The sequence below is a fragment of the Homarus americanus genome, unplaced genomic scaffold (genome assembly GCF_018991925.1).
Source record: "Homarus americanus isolate GMGI-L3 unplaced genomic scaffold, GMGI_Hamer_2.0 scaffold44333, whole genome shotgun sequence".
Lineage (NCBI taxonomy): Eukaryota > Metazoa > Arthropoda > Malacostraca > Decapoda > Nephropidae > Homarus > Homarus americanus.
In genome coordinates, this window is record NW_024719888.1 from 4770 (window position 1) to 21604 (window position 16835).

General features: G+C 38.8%; 2 protein-coding genes across 2 annotated transcripts; both read left to right on the top strand.

The window, feature by feature from the left end:
• The first annotated feature begins 4209 nt into the window (after positions 1-4209).
• On the top strand, positions 4210-8789 carry LOC121860311. Its single transcript, XM_042357381.1, has 3 exons — positions 4210-4344; positions 7254-7430; positions 7986-8789. Exons 1-3 carry the CDS (start codon positions 4248-4250, stop codon positions 8219-8221), a joined length of 510 nt encoding a protein of 169 aa, XP_042213315.1. The 5' UTR covers positions 4210-4247; the 3' UTR covers positions 8222-8789.
• Positions 8790-9876: 1087 nt separating this feature from the next.
• Positions 9877-13294, top strand: LOC121860310 (serine/threonine-protein kinase 11-interacting protein-like). The gene is made up of 5 exons (XM_042357380.1): positions 9877-10028; positions 10570-10747; positions 10899-11092; positions 11406-11682; positions 13206-13294. Exons 1-5 carry the CDS (start codon positions 9888-9890, stop codon positions 13292-13294), a joined length of 879 nt encoding a protein of 292 aa, XP_042213314.1. The 5' UTR covers positions 9877-9887.
• The last annotated feature ends 3541 nt before the right edge of the window (positions 13295-16835 follow it).

Sequence of the window (16835 nt, forward strand, 5' to 3'; positions counted from 1 at the left end):
GCCTTTCCTATGGGCTGGCCCTCTCCTTCAAAAATATCACTAAACTCTTCTATTAAACACCTAACTGCACTCTCTTGTTCCTCATTCATTTCCTCCGTGTGCACTTTGACCTCCGTACGGGCATCCGGTTGAACTGTCCTCACATACACCTCTTCACTGATGTCTTCCTCGACTTCCGTCCCAGAAGCCACTTTCCCAATCCGCCAATTGCCCCTCAAGTTCTTACGACTATCAGACAGATTTGCCACCAACACCTGGGTCATGCCTCTCACCACTCTTACCGCTGTCGGCAACACTATCACACCCTCAGGCATCCAACCTTCATCCTCTATGGTTAGAGGTTCAATCACTACTTCTTTGTTAGCTACCTGGCTTAATGAGGGAACACATACTGACAGCAACCGAGTACTCCGGGGAGGGATGGTTGGGCTTTTCTTCCTCTCCGTCATACAATACCCCAGGCTGATGGCCTCTATTGCACATAACTGCCTAACCTCATGCAAGCAATTTTCCCACTGAGCGGTGCTCCTGGCTTCCCTGCACAAGTGATACATGTGCGGCCAGATCTCCGCAACCTCCCCCAGCACATTCATCCCCAACAACCCGACATGAGATTGCCCCTTACCCTGGGTCTCAATCCCTGGACAAACCAACATCCCCACATCAGTGACTTCAACCCCACATACGACCATAGTGACCCGAATACACCCCACACACGGCACTGGAAACCCTGACGCCCCTTTTACCCTTATTCGAGTGGGCTGCAACACCACGCCTGCAGGCTCCAGCTCCCGACGGTAGAAAAGTTCATCAATTAGCGACACTTCTGCCCCAGTATCTGCTAAACCCCACATTTCACGACCCGCTACCAGCACCGAGACCTTAGGACACTCGGCTTTCAGCCTTAAGGTACCTTCTGTTGTGATTAAATTTGTCATGCGAACCACGCTTGACCATGGGTCCGCTCTCTCTTGATTCATAACATCGCCGGTGGAATCTATTGGTGAGGCCAGGAACGGTTGGCGGGGACTGCCTGGCCTTGACCATTTCCCGACCGCCAGTTCCGATTGTTATTTCCAACTCGATACTGGCCATTGGCCACGTATCCCCTTGGGACACTCTCTCCTGGTCCGGATCTGCTCGGGCAATTGAAACTGAAGTGGCCCTCTTGTCCACACGCATAGCACCTCGGGAGAATCGAGCCTCCCGTCTGCGGCTCGTCCTCTCTTCCTTTAGTCAGCGGTACCTCCCTCACGGCATCTCGTTTTTGTTCCGCCTCTCTCAGCCCCGTGATCCACTCGTCTAGACTATGGTGAGGATACTTCTTGATCTCATCCACTAACCACATACGGCTTTGTTCCTCCTTGAGCCCCCGAGTGATTGCATCTCCCAACAGGGCCTTATCATATTTATGATCATGGCGGTTCAACTCATCGTTTAAATCGAGCATAGCATCGTAATATTCAAGAAGCGTTTCGTTGCTCCCTTGTTTCCGCGTCATCATCTTCCGAATGGCGTCGTACGTGGCCGTCTGCCCGCCGTATTGCTGCTTCAAATAACAAGTTAATTCATCTACGGTTTCCCAGTCTCTGCGTGCATTGTATACGCGATCTGCCGCAGGCCCCGCAAGATGCCTTATTACGAACTGGATTCGACGGACTTCGTCTCCGTCTAGCAGCTTGAGGGTTCGGTCAACCTCTCTTAACCACTTTCCTACCTCTATTCCTGGCCTACCGTCGAACTTGGACATGGTCAACCCGGCCCCGAGACTAGTTCCCTCTCTACTATTGTGTCTCCTCATCTCCCACATCGTCTCATCGTGCTGTATTTTATACTGTGTCTTTACCCTATCTAGTGCATCCCCCAACAGAGCTAGTTGTTGTTGGTGTTCCGTCTCTAACTGTTGCAATTGTGTGTGGTACTCCCCCCTTAACTGTTGTACATATACTCCATACTCCCCCCTGATTTGGTTCGCCCATGCCTGACATTCCCCATTGATCTTCCCTTCTAACTGTTCCAATCGTTCCTGGTACTCTCCCCGGATTTTCCCCTCTAGCTTCCCAATACGTTCCACGAACTCCTCTCTCAACCGCACCAACCCCGGGCTGTCTCTCCTTTTCTCCGAGTAACCCCGCACCGTCAACCACAACAAACCCATTCCCATGGCGAGCATGAGTAGAGTTGAGGTCACACTCTCTACCGTTTCCATCCACTCCATGATTACGCTCATTATCCCAACCACAGAACTATCAGTCACGAAATAAAAATAACTACGCTCTGCTACCATTTGTAACCGGTCGGAATTTGCTGGACTTTAATTTCTCACTTGACTTGGGGTTTATTAAAATTTAATAGATGGTAAAGGCAGTGGAAGCGCCCCTTTGAGAAAAATCCCGAACCAGCACAAGAACACTTAAATCTACTACACAAAATGAACTGTCCGTGACCCGTGGAAGGATAGCGTCTGTGACTGGGATGAATGAGACACACTGTAAAATTTAGACACTTATATTCCCTCCAACACTACAAACACAATCAAATAATGGTACACCAATATGCGCACCTCTTAACTTAAACTTTAACCACTACTCTGGGGAATAAAAGTTATACATGACATAGAAATTATTAGAAACACAGGCAACAATAAATTTAAAGTATTAAGAAATGTTAATTGCACATATGAACAGGCCTTAAGGGCTTTCACAAAATAATATCAGTCACTTAGGAAATGGTACTAAAAAATAAGAAATTAAATACTCCACAATGAATAGGCCTTAAGGGTCTTCAACAAAATAATATCAGTCACTGAGGAATGGTAATAAAAGATAAGAAATTAAATACTCTACAATGAATAGGCCCTAAGGGCTTTCAGCAAAATAATATCACTCAACAAAATTATAGCACCCCAACAGGTGTACACTTCCTAACCTAACCTAACCACTGCTCTGGGGAACAAGGTTATACCTGAGATCAGAATTATGAAGAATTAGAGGCATTAAAAGAATCAAATCACAGTATCACTCTGGTTCCACTTAATGGCACAAACATTCAAAAAAACACTACTATCAAAATTATTTAAGAAATATTAAACTACACACGTCAAGATAATATCAGTCTGAGGAATGGTGTTAACTACACCCGTGATAAGGAAGATAAAATGTTCCTCTAGGTATCTCCTAGAGTCCTAGACTCACGGTCTCAGTGTGTGACCATTAATATACTCAGATAGCCTCAGTGTACTCCCAGTGCGTCCATGGGCAGGAAGAGAGTGAGCCAATCAGACCTTGCGCAGTTGAGAGAAACTTTAGCTTCCCGTTAGCAAGAGGGTTTCACTAGCTGCTCGGGACATGTGGGGTTGTGCACCGGAGTGGTAAGAACTGATCACCCACTGCTGATGCTGGTCCCGTGTCGTGTTAGTTGTCGGGAGCACTCGTTCACTCAAGAGATCCTTTGCTACCCCGCTAAACAGTGACAGGCCTACACTGATCGGTCCAATGGCGACAATCGCCACCCTCAATCATCAACGGCAGTCAATCTCTCGCAGTCAACTCCGGTCAACTCCAGTCAAGTGGGTTCTGACGGAAACCCTGAAATGAACTCACTGTTAGCTCTAGTTTACTTTATCACTGCCCTATCTAACCCTGTCTGAGATCGAATGAGACTTACTTGTTATACTGCAATAGCGCAGCACAGGTGACTAGGCCACGTGACTATTTCTGATGGACGCGCGGAACGTCTTGTCTGTGTGAATGCTCTCCGGGACTGGCCTAGCCAGCATCGCGTCTCCCCAAGGCGCTAGCTTGGGCCTACGTGATATATTTTCCGCCTAACTAATAACTCCTTGGGACACCCGTAACATTATTCAGACTGCTAAACGATCTATAATAATTTCAAATTCAATAATAGTCCCTTAACTTCATGAATCGCATCATTATTAATTCGGTAAATCACATTTAATATCATATAGGCCTAGTTCCGCAATCTCTCGCTACGAGCAGGCAGCGCTCCCTCCCCTCAGATGACCTTGAACGCTCAGTATCACTCATGGCGGGGCATTTGAAATTACTCTGAAATTTCTGGATATCACATATATATATATATATATATATATATATATATATATATATATATATATATATATATATATATATATTGTATTTCAAAGGCAGGTATACTGTACAATATTGTACTATATACTGTACAGTATTGTATTTCAGAGTGACATGATGTGAGTGTTGAAGACAACCATGGATGATGCCATACTCCAATGGGTGTGTAGTGTTGCCACTGCATTCCGCCAGTCTGCTCATCTCCTCCTTGATCAGCAATATAAGCTTTTATTAGGTGAATACATAATAATTTTGTTGAAGTCTTTTGTTTATAGGAAGTGTTAACCTCTTTTGTCAATACAGGTATCCTCGATCTGTGATATTCTGCTTTAACGATGGTGATGTAAACAATCCGCGTCAACGATGGTCATCGTCTGGCCAAAGGAATTTACAGTCACAAAAATAAGATAAATCACTTCACAGTCACCAAAACAAAGTACAGTACAGTACTGTACAGTAAAATTTGAACGTTAGTGGTGTCCTTTCACTGTACTACTCAGTCGAGTGTCCTTACTTGGAGCTGGCGGACGCTCGCCCCACAAGGGATCACAGCTCAAGATTGAAGAAGCAGCAGGTCCAGAAAACTGTGAGGGCAAACTTTTTTGGAGTGAGAGTTGTGAACTTTTGGAACAATCTGCCAGAAAGTGTTGTGACGGCACCGAGTGTGAGCTCTTTCAAGACCAGACTTGACCAACAATGGAGCGGGTTCAGGTACATTCAGGAGCCAGTGCATGCTCAGTACTTGCCAACAGTGCGTGACAGAGACGTGACCGATCGCTCAAATGGCTAACGAGCTGATCAGTGGTGAAGAGGATAAAAGAAAAGAAGAAAAGGGGTAAGGAAAAAAAACACCAATGATAAGTAACAACACTGATACTGATCGATAATCGTTGAATATATGATCTCGGCCATGTGTGATCACCATAAAACATATCTTGCTACTGGTGCACTACAGTAACAAGCTATGTTCTATGGTGATCGTTCATATAGTACAGTATTCTGTTTTGGTGACAGTTAAGTGATTTTTGTTGTTTTTTGACTTAGAAGTACTTACCGTAGTTTCTTGTTGTCAACACGTGAGCAGTGGTCGCCACTATCATAGTTTTTACGTTTTGTGACAAGTTGTTTCACTCTCTTTTTGTGACTCTGAAGTGAATAGTGTTCTTAATGATGTGATGAGTGATGTTTAATTGTTTTATGTCTATTATTAATGTAGGATTTTTTTTTTTTTGTGATTCATGTGGATGTTGCACTGGCTGGGAACATATCCCATTGTAAATAGGGGTATACCTACTTCAGTGTTGTTGTCATTTCACAACTTTTTCAGTGTACAGAGTAGTTGTGACTTTCTTTTAATGCCATATGATATATTTATGGTACAGGCTGCTCTTCATTTCTCAGTTGGAAAGCTTTATTGAATCTGGTTGTTTGTCAGTAAAGGATATGATTTTTAATAATATTTTAACATCCATTTAATCAAAGGTAGGCAGGGCTTGAGTTGTGGTAGTATGAACTGTTATGATATACCAGTTAACTTTTTTCAATAATTCATTCCAGTTTTTATACTTCTCAAGCAAGTGCAGTCCAGCTGATACTAGTACAGTACTGTAATACCGTATTGTAATTACAGTAATCTTTTGTTGATGGGAATCTTTGATCCCCAGAACTCCGAGTGGATTTTTATATTAAAATTATTAGTCATTTTAAAATTTAGTTAACATGTTGATAATATATGCAGTACAGGGAACTAGTTTTTTGTGCGCCCATCAGCCGCTTGACTCACCCACCAGGTGTCAGTTTGGCTTTGTTTACAGTGGAGTGAACATCGATTTTGTTGGTATCTTGAATATTTTTGCATTTTTACACGAAAATTATTGGTCATTCTGAAATTTAGTTAACATATTGATAATATATAGCGCAGTGCAGTGTTGATTTAAATAAAATAATCTTGAATCACACCTAGTGAACTTAAAATTTTATTGGTGAAATGACGGCATCAAGCATGGGTCCTCTGAAAGGTGATTTCTCCTCCATCCACACTGCTTTCTCTTCTCCCTTCTTTTCCACCCCCACTTCTAATTCCCATCATCATCATCAACCAGGAACCTTCTACATATACACCTCAAAGTAAGTGCACTATACTGCATTTTTTTTTTTACTTTGTATGTACTTTTCTCTGAGCTGCAACCAATTTCCCAATATCTCATTGAAACAGTGGATTCGGTTAACGAACGATTCTGTGGAACGAATTGTGTTCGTTAACTGAGGGACCACTGTACATATATATATACTGTAAAACAAAGAGACGATTGAGTTACACTGGGATGTTTTGTTGGCACATCTGCCCAACGCAATCAATATACCAACAAAGTGTCTAGACGAGGTTTGCCATGGATGCTGTTACTACAGTTGAGGCCTTCCAGGATTGTGCTATGGTTCTTCAATTGCTGAAACAAATGGGGCATCTGCAAAAGTTAAAGAAAAGACAATGAGTGTGTTGTGAATTGTTTTTTTTAATTGGCGATGGCTGGCTTGTCAAAGAAGACCCTGAATAATGATTTAATAATACTAAAGAAGTTTTAAAGTGACGAATAAATAGAAACATGTCACCGTTTTATGTGTTGTACTGTATTTTAAATTATTATTGTTTCGTGATTTATTTAAATATTTACTTGAATATTCAACACCTAATATGAAACTAATTTGAGCACTAACCCAGCCAGCAAAGCTCACTGCCAAACTGTTGTCCATTTGGGCCATCAGGCCAGCAGCCAGCAAAATGGGCAACAGTTTTGGAGGAAAGTGCCCAGTGGGCTGCCACCGTTAGCCATGAATTCCTGGCTGGGAGACTGGAAGCTATGTAGCTGGTATGTTAATTTAGATTGGAAAAGTCACGTATCCTGATATATGAGAGTCTTTAGGTTTGCTTCCTGAGGATTATAAGCCATATACCTGGCTAAGTACTGTACAGTAACCACTTCTCTTTTCATCTTGTACATCCTTGGATGTACTGTATTATTTAATTTTCAGCGTGTTTGGTTGACTTTTACAACTGGTGAGGACAGGTGTATTATCACAAATACAATTCTTTTTATTTATAGCTTTGGGATATTTTGAACATTAACCAATATCTTCATTCAACAGACACGTGGTCACTTGGAGAAATTCAAGAAGCATTTAGTTTAATCCTTGAGATAGAGCAGCACACTAACTTCCATGTGCTGCATCCCAACCACCGCCAGCACTCCGCAATCCCACACCTTCAGTTTATTTATGACCGTCTACAGAAGATCTTTGGTTTAAGACTGTGGGCTAAAGTTGGTGAGTAATTAGAACGTACATTGAACATTAATAGTACAGCATAAACAAACCATTAATTTGATTCTATATATTATGTTGAGTATAAAAATTATATGGTTGTAGTGAAAATTGCAGATAAAGGAAAGAGCATTTTGTTTTCTGGCCTTTTCACTAGAGTTGAAGTGAAGAAAACTTTCGAAAGTGAGGTGAGAGGTTTGAGTAATATCTTTCAAGTATGGAGTTAAGTAACAAAATGGTGTACAGGTATTGTACTGTATTGTATTCACAACAATATGAGATTTTTTTGTTTCCTTGTAGGAGAGATGTATTTTTTTTAAATTTATTTGCTTTGGTAAAATTACTGAAGATGTATTACATTTGGTTCAGCTTTCAGCTGTTAAAGGACAATAGAGTTGGAGACGGAGGTAGACCAGTTAGTGGAGCTTGAATATGGTCGCCCGAAAGTAAATGTTGGTGTTTGACAAAGTTCTTCCATCAGGAGCAAAAGCCTAGTGTACACTGATTGGTATTGGGTCTTGTTACAGGGAAATTAATTAAATTATTTTATTATTTCAGGACAAAGTCTTCCACAGAATGAAACTATAAGTTTACGCTGCTTCCGGAACTTACAAGCTCTGGAGTTATTGCACATTCCTGTGACCAGCCTCAAAGCCCTCCAAACCCTGCGGCCAACACTGCGATCAGTAATAATAGTTAAAGGACTAACACGACTTAGTGATCTGTTCATCCGTTGTGGTGGTGATAAGGTAAATTTTAACTCCATTATTTTTATCTTAATTAAAATACAATGAAATATCAGTTTTTAATATATAATCCAGTGAAAGGACAAGTAAAAAAATGTAGGACTGAAATGTACTGTGGTATTAAAAGAGAGTCACCAAAATTTGTGTGTACACACTTTACATCTGTTACAGGTACAGTACAGCTACAGGTCATACAATGTTTTTGATGGTTATTCAGTAACTAAATCAATTATATTCATTGAACTCTGTGGGATACATTATATAAATCCCAGTAACTGTCTTCCATCACAGCATTGCTGCAATTTTGGAACCTTGGTAATAAGCTGATCGTATTTTAGTTATTTCTTAACCAGAGAAATTGAAACATAAAATTTACTCACATTTTGCTATTTTTGTAGGAATTATACTTGATATGGGGGTGGATGTGGTTACTCTTGGATACATCACTGTGGAAAAGTGGATAGAATGATGGTTATTAGTGTGTCTGTCATCAGTTTTTCATTACTCTCTACTGCTCTCTACACAACTATTGAAAATTATTTTTGCCAAACTTGGTAGTCAGGTCAGAGGGTAAGATGTCATCTTACCCTCTGACCTGACTACCGACTGCTGCGGTGTTTTTTGAAGATTAGTAGGGTCATTACCTAATACCTGACCATTGTGGACTTGATCTCACCCTCCTCTGTATATATATACCTTGTTATGTACTTCTCCTTAGTCTGTACTCACCCCTGAAGATGTGAATTACACGAAAGCGCTTGGGAACTTCGTGTTTTCTTTTTCCTTGTAGTTATCAGTATATATATATATATATATATATATATATATATATATATATATATATATATATATATATATATATATATATATATATATATATATATATATATATTATATATATATACAGTAGTACCCCGCTTAACGCGGTCAATTGAACCCACAGGGTACCGCGTTAAGTGAACAACAGAACATATGGGATTAATTCCAATAGAGACTGGCCCGACCCCCAAACTCCACTTTTTGACGACACACAACTATGTTGTAGTAAAAAATTTATCTTAACTTTATGATGGTATGCACACACAATTAATAATTAAGAGAAATATCAATAATATTAGGTTTTTTAACACTTGCATTAGTAGAAAAGATGGCTGGGCACACGGGGATGGGGGGTTGGTTCCGAGGCAGAGGGCAGATTATTGGCCCTCACCTGTATCACTTGTATCAATTGTATCACTATCCACCACAGAGGCTTGCAGGGCCTCTTTGTCAAACCCCTCAAAGGCCATATAAGTCCATATCCTCACTATAATTATCACTATCACTGACTTGGGCCGGCTGTGGTGGGTGGCGGGTGAAGAACTCGGTAATGTTGTGATGACTGGGCGACCTTGTGCGCATCGTGCCCGCGCCGCTTCCCGCGTATATGATGAAAAATTCCGCGTTAAGTGAAAGTTCAGCTCTGGCGAGGCACCGCGTATATGATAAAACGCGTTAAGTGAAACCGCGTTAGGCGGGGTAATACTGTGTGTGTATATATGTATACAGTATATATATATATATATATATATATATATATATATATATATATATATATATATATATATATATATATATATATATATATATATATATATATATATATATATATATATACTGTATATATATATATTATTTTTCCATTTGTTATAGTGCCTTTTTAGTTTTTCCACTAATGTATTGTAAACTAACTAACAGTGTTTATACTGTATATCAGGCAGGAGAGTTTGCATGGGAGCAACTGCAGGAAGCTGTGTTGGCTCACAACTCATTGTACAGTTTAGACCACAGCCTTAGTCTCCTGCCAAACCTTAAGGTATGTTGCAAGAAATATGTAAGTACTTACTGTATCTTGTACTACTATTGTGGGGATTATTTGAAATTGTATTACATTTGAATTTTTTGTATATTCTGTCATTCAGTATGGTATTTGCTTGCTTCTCTGTTGGTCTGTACTGTTTATAAAGCTAAATGCTTGAGCACTGATGAAATTTGGTGGATTTTTCTTGATAAGATTTGAAGGGATTATGTCTCATTGGTTATTTACGTTCTGTGATGTTTTTTGGGAGTAATTAGGGCATAGAAACTGTCATAATTTATTTTATGAATTAATGGTTATATGGCTAACCATTGCAAGCATAGAAAATGTACATAAAACGTTTATGATGATGATGATGATTATTACAGTATTATTATTGAAACCAAACTATTTTTGGTACTTAAGCTTTCAATTACAGTTCACACGTATTACAGTGTTTAGGTACATGTATATATTTTCTGGCAATTTGTATGATAGCGCCTTTCGTAGAAATTTGAGGTTTATGGTGCTAATACTGTATATGTTTTTGTTTGAACAGATACTAGACTTAAGCCATTGTGAACTGGAGGATGCCTCAGCTCTGGAGTACCTCCCTACTGTGTCGTTATTAGACCTGAGCCACAACCAACTACGGCTCCTTCCCCGTCTCTCTCCTACTGCTACCTACTCTCTTATAGTTCTCATAGCCAATAACAATCTTTTTTCTCACATAAGTGGTGCGTATATATTTTGTTGTAGTTTTGGGTTGCTTAACAGCCATTTACATTACTCTTTTAAGAATGGACATCATATACAGTAGTATTTTAAGATGAAGTGTTACAACAGTTTTATATTCTGTAAGGATGCTACTTATTTTTCCTTATTTAGGTTTACATGAAATGAATAACATTGAGGAGCTGGATCTGAGGGACAATGTATTAAGTTTGAAGGAAGCGTTGTCACCCATTGGTGCCTTACCTCATATTAGAGTGCTCAAGATAAGTGGTAACCCTATCACATGGGACCTCAACTACAGAAGTCAAATTATCAGACAGCTAAATCCTGCTACTGCCAATCATAAGGTACTATATATGTTGACTTAGTTATGAAATTATTTTCACCATTAACTTTACTAATGTAACACTTGTCATATGTGCAGCTTTATGTTTGATAGAGAGAAACTTATTCATGTATGTGTTAGAACTTGACAACTTGTTAAATATTTGGTCATTTTCTTAGGACACAAAATCATAATAGTCCTTGTGATGTATCATTAACTTGTCCAACTTAACTCTTTCATCTTTTATGGTTAAATTTTTTAACTCGCTGTGTTTCTTCAATAAATGTTTATTATCACTTTTTTTTACTGCTCATTTAAGATAATGTTGTTTGCAGGTTGTGTTTGATGATGTGCCTCTAACAGGTCAAGAATATGATGAGGTTGGGATGCATGCAGTGCCAGCAGGATCCTCTTACTCCCCAGAACTTCTTTCATCTCTTTCATCCCTCTCCTCCCTTTGTTCTCCAGTGAATCCAATAAGTCCAGCACATGGACTAATCTCACAGCCTCTGTATTCACCTGAAGAGGCAGATCTGATTCAGCTAGATCCAGTAGACTCCCAACCAGCAAGTTTAGTTAATGATTCAGCTCCTGTATCACTCAAAAACTCAGGTTTGGTTGTGTTCTGCTCTTGGCATTTAGATTGTATATCATCTGGGTATTTAAGAATTGTCTGTTATGTTTTACTTTTGCATGATTTTTAAGTGGTGATGAATTCTTTTAAATCCTTTACACATAAAGATGGTGCATCACAACCACTCTAGATATTAACAGTAGTGTACAGTGTTATGTGAGTGAAATGATGTACAAAATTTCAATTTGAATACATAAGAATTTATGTATTTCCTTATTATTACTTCTGGTAAGGAATCATACTCATATATACAAGAGGCTGTTATAATTTTATAATCACCACCAACCTGATAACTGACTGAAGTATTAATTTATGCTCATTCATCCCTCTGGTAATAAACATCACCCTTGGCTGTGAAACTTTCTTATATTTGACGTAGATTTTTGGTGCTCAATGCAAATACTTCTCTGTTACCGTCTAGTAGAAGTTTTCATGCTAAAAATTTTATAATTGTTGCCCATGCTTGGAAGGCAAGGACAGCTGCCAGTGTGTCCCTTTTTAATATTCATCATACCTGAATGTCATCAAACTTACGTCAAGTAGAGGATGCAAAGGAGACCATTGCCTCTATTTTCATGTACAGTGCTTCTCTTGGGGGTACATGATAACAAATTTTAACTATCTCGATGAGCATGGTTTATATGGAAGATTCTCCTCTCAGATTCAGAAGAGCTAACTCTTAACTATGTTGGATTAAAACTTAATAAAGTTTACCTTTGAAGTATTTTAAGAGCAGACGAATGTCAACTGTCTTTTGATTTATTTTTAGTTCATTTTTGTTAGCATGAAACACTGATGTCTATGTTTCCCATTTATTAGTGTAAAGTACAGTAGTTCCAAACATGTGAAAAAATATGTAGGGTGGTTTTGTGTGGAAATTGGAGATTTTGACCAACATTATTTCACCCACTGGTGTGTGACTGATCCCTTTCAGTAAAGTGGTAACACTATTCTTTCATGTCTATCAAAACGTTCTGGGTGTTTAAAAAATGATGTGAAGTTCTTTTCAGCTGGTTTTTGTATTGTTACTTATATGCAGCAGTCATTTTTGCTTAAAATATCGTTTTATTTGTGTTACATATGGCTAGGATGCTTTTACTTTCACACCTCTTCATACCTTAAGTAAAAATCCAAACAAAGTATATATAATGAACCCAAATTTAAGTATTTTCATGGAGAGAGAGCCAGACCCAGCAGGGCAGGGTTTGTTAATCTCATTGTGATTTTTCTATCAAGAAATGGCTTGATAGGTCCTGTGGGGTATGTAGTCAGCCTCCAACATGGTTTTACTTTTGTTAACATATTTGGCATGTATTTGAAGGTTGAGATGCAAAAATTTATATGAGACTCAGAATGGTTGAATACTGTAATGGCTTCTTTTCTTTAAAACTGTAATTAAAAGTGATGAATTTTGTCCATATTCACTCAAAGGATTAATACCTATTAAAAATATTTGCTAGTGGCTACCATGTTTGAAACATCCAATAATCTCACTACCCAGGCAATGGACAACCCCGCAGAAAATCAAAGAAGAAACGCACTCGACATATAGCCATCACAGATCCTGATAATGAGGATATGGACAATTAGATGCATTAAAAGAATCAAATCACAGTATCACTCTGGTTCCAGTTAATGGCACAAACATTCAAAAACAATACTATCAAAATTATTTAGGACTATTAAACTACACACGTCAAGATAATATCAGTCTGAGGAATGGTGTTAACTACACCCGTAATAAAGGAGGGAAGATGTTCCTCTAGGTATCTCCTAGAGACCTAGACTCACGGTCTCAGTGTGTGACCATTAGTTTACTCAGATAGCCTCAGTGTACTCCCAGTGCGTCCATAAAGCGGAAGGGAGTGAGCCAATCAGACCTTGTACAGTTGAGAGAAACTTTAGCTTCCCGTTGGCAAGAGGGTTTCACTAAGCTGCTCGGGACATGTGGTGTTGTGCACCCGAGTGGTAAGAACTGATCACCCACTGTGGATGCTGGTCCCGTCGTTTTAGTTGTCGGAAGCACTCGTTCACTCAAGAGATCCTTTGCTATCCCGCTAAACAGTGACAGGCCTACACTGATCGGTCCAATGGCGACAATCGCCACCCTCAATCATCAACGGCAGTCTCAAACGGCAGTCAATCTCTCGCAGTCAACTCCGGTCAACTCCGGTCAACTCCGGTCAACTCCAGTCAAGTGGGTTCTGACGGAAACCCTGAAATGAACTCACTGTTAGCTCTAGTTTACTTTACCACTGCCCTATCTAACCCGGTCTGAGATCGCATGAGACTTACTTGTTATACGGCAATAGCGCAACACAGGTGACTAGGCCACGTGACTATTTCTGTGACGGACGCGCAGGGACGTCTTGTTTTGTATGAATCCTCCCCGCGACTGAGGGCCAGCCAGCGTCGCGTCCTCTCAAGGCGTTAGCTTAGGCCTACGTGACATATTTTCCGCCTAACTAATAACTCCTTGGGACACCCGTAACATTATTCAGACTGATAAACGATCTATAATAATTTCAAATTCAATAATAGTCCCTTACTTCATGAATCGCATCATTATTAATTCGGTAAATTACATTTAATATCATATAGGCCTAGTTCCGCAATCTCTCGCTATGAGCAGGCAGCGCTCTCTCCCCTCAGATGACCTTGAACGCTCAGTATCGCTAATGGCGGGGCATTTGAAATTACTCTGAAATTTCTGATTATATATATATATATATATATATATATATATATATATATATATATATATATATATATATATATATATATATATATATATATATATATATATATATATATATGGATCCTTATTTGTGTTTACTATTTCATCCTGGTTGCTGATTTCATTTGTGGCCATGTTGACTAGATTGGTCATATCACATTGAGCACCTGGGGTCCCAGAGTGGGGTTTGGACTGAAGAATTTCCTCAAGTAATCTGTTACTTTGCTCAGGAGCAGGATTTCTGAATAAAAAATGTTTTTGCATTTTTAATTTTTAACTTCTTTAACAAATATTGAAGAACAAACTATTGCTATGGAAAATGTTCCTGCTACAGTGACAAATTCCAAATAAAAAAATCCATATTTAAGTTACATTCATAAGTGACATGTCACACAGAAAAAATTTGCTTTCTCATTTTATTCCTCATAGTCCATGAACTGTACACAAAACACAAAAAAATAACTCATTACCTGGCAGTAACTTACCTCCTGTCAGTCTTGAGGGTGTGGGCATTGAGAGCCTGAGTGAAACTTTCTGAGGTGGGAAGAGTGAAGGTTGGACCAGCTACCAAACTAGGTGGAGGTGGGTCGGGTACACCTTCAAATAAAATACATTTTCTTAGCTCCAACAACTCGATGCATACTGTAATAGCACAATTTAATTTATTCTGCAGGAGTCTATTTAATTATCTGTATATATCATGGCATTGAATATTTCTAGCTGAATGCAATTCCCATTTTTTCAAATTAATTTTGAATATCCATCTTTGCAAATATTTACGTTCTCTTAAACTACCTAATTTCTGGAAGTCCTTAATCATTTAAAAGCCCCTAACTCATAGGTCTCTAAATTCCACTGACCATCTCTCCAAAACCATATGTAATCTTATTACATCAACATGTCCACTGTTTTGCAAGGTTTCCTCTAAGTAACTCTTAACTTACCATTTCTTGTGCATCATTTTACTCGTATCTACAGTATGTCCTTGAATAGCTTAAGTCATCAATCATCATTTACATTCAGTATGACTGTATCTTTTCCTGTATATGCCACTGGTTGTTTTCTTAATCCTTATTCCTTTCTAAACTACATATTAAAATTGTGGTACATAGCTGCCCACCACATCAAACAATAAATTAATAGAACAGTTTTGATCTGAAATAAAGAGTCTAATGAACATACTAGCCAGGTCTTCAAATCCCAAATAAACCAATAGTTACTTTTGGATTTTCCACCCAGCATGACTGTTAAAGACTTACCCATTCTTTCCAACATGTCACTGTCTGCCAAATGTATACTGTCATTGTCCATATCCTCATTATCAGGATCTGTGATGGCTATATGTCGAGTGCGTTTCTTCTTTGATTTTCTGCGGGGTTGTCCATTGCCTGGGTAGTGAGATTATTGGATGTTTCAAACATGGTAGCCACTAGCAAATATTTTTAATAGGTATTAATCCTTTTTAGTGAATATGGACAAAATTCATCACTTTTAATTACAGTACAAAGAAAAGCCATTACAGTATTCAACCATTCTGAGTCTCACATATGGTACATCTCAACCTTCAAATACATGCCAAATATGTTAACAAAGTAAAACCATGTTGGAGGGCTGACTTCACATACCCACAGGGACCTATCAAGCCATTTCTTATTAGAAAAATATCACAATGAGATTAACAAGCCCTGCCCTGCTGGGTCTGAAAATATACCTCTCCATGAAAATACTTAAATTTTAGGTTCATTATATGCACTTTGTTGGATTTTTACTTAAAGGTATGAGAAAGTGTGAAGTAAAGCATCCCTGTACCATATGTAAACACAAATAAGCTTGATATTTTAAAGCAAAAATGACTGCTGCATATAGTAACTCAATACAAAAACCAGCTGAAAAGAACTTCACATCATTTTTTAAACACCCAGAACGTTTTGATAGACATGAAAGAATAGTGTTACCACTTTACTGAAAGGGATCAGTCACACACCAGTGGGTGAAATAATGTTGGTCAAAATCTCCAATTTCCACACAAAACCACCCTACATATTTTTTCACATGTTTGGAACTACTGTACTTTACACTAATAAATGGGAAACATAGACATCAGTGTTTCATGCTAACAAAAATGAACTAAAAATAAATCAAAAGACAGTTGACATTCGTCTGCTCTTAAAATACTTCAAAGGTAAACTTTATTAAGTTTTAATCCAACATAGTTAAGAGTTAGCTCTTCTGAATCTGAGAGGAGAATCTTCCATATAAACCATGCTCATCGAGATAGTTAAAATTTGTTATCATGTACCCCCAAGAGAAGCACTGTACATGAAAATAGAGGCAATGGTCTCCTTTGCATCCTCTACTTGACGTAAGTTTGATGACATTCAGGTATGATGAATA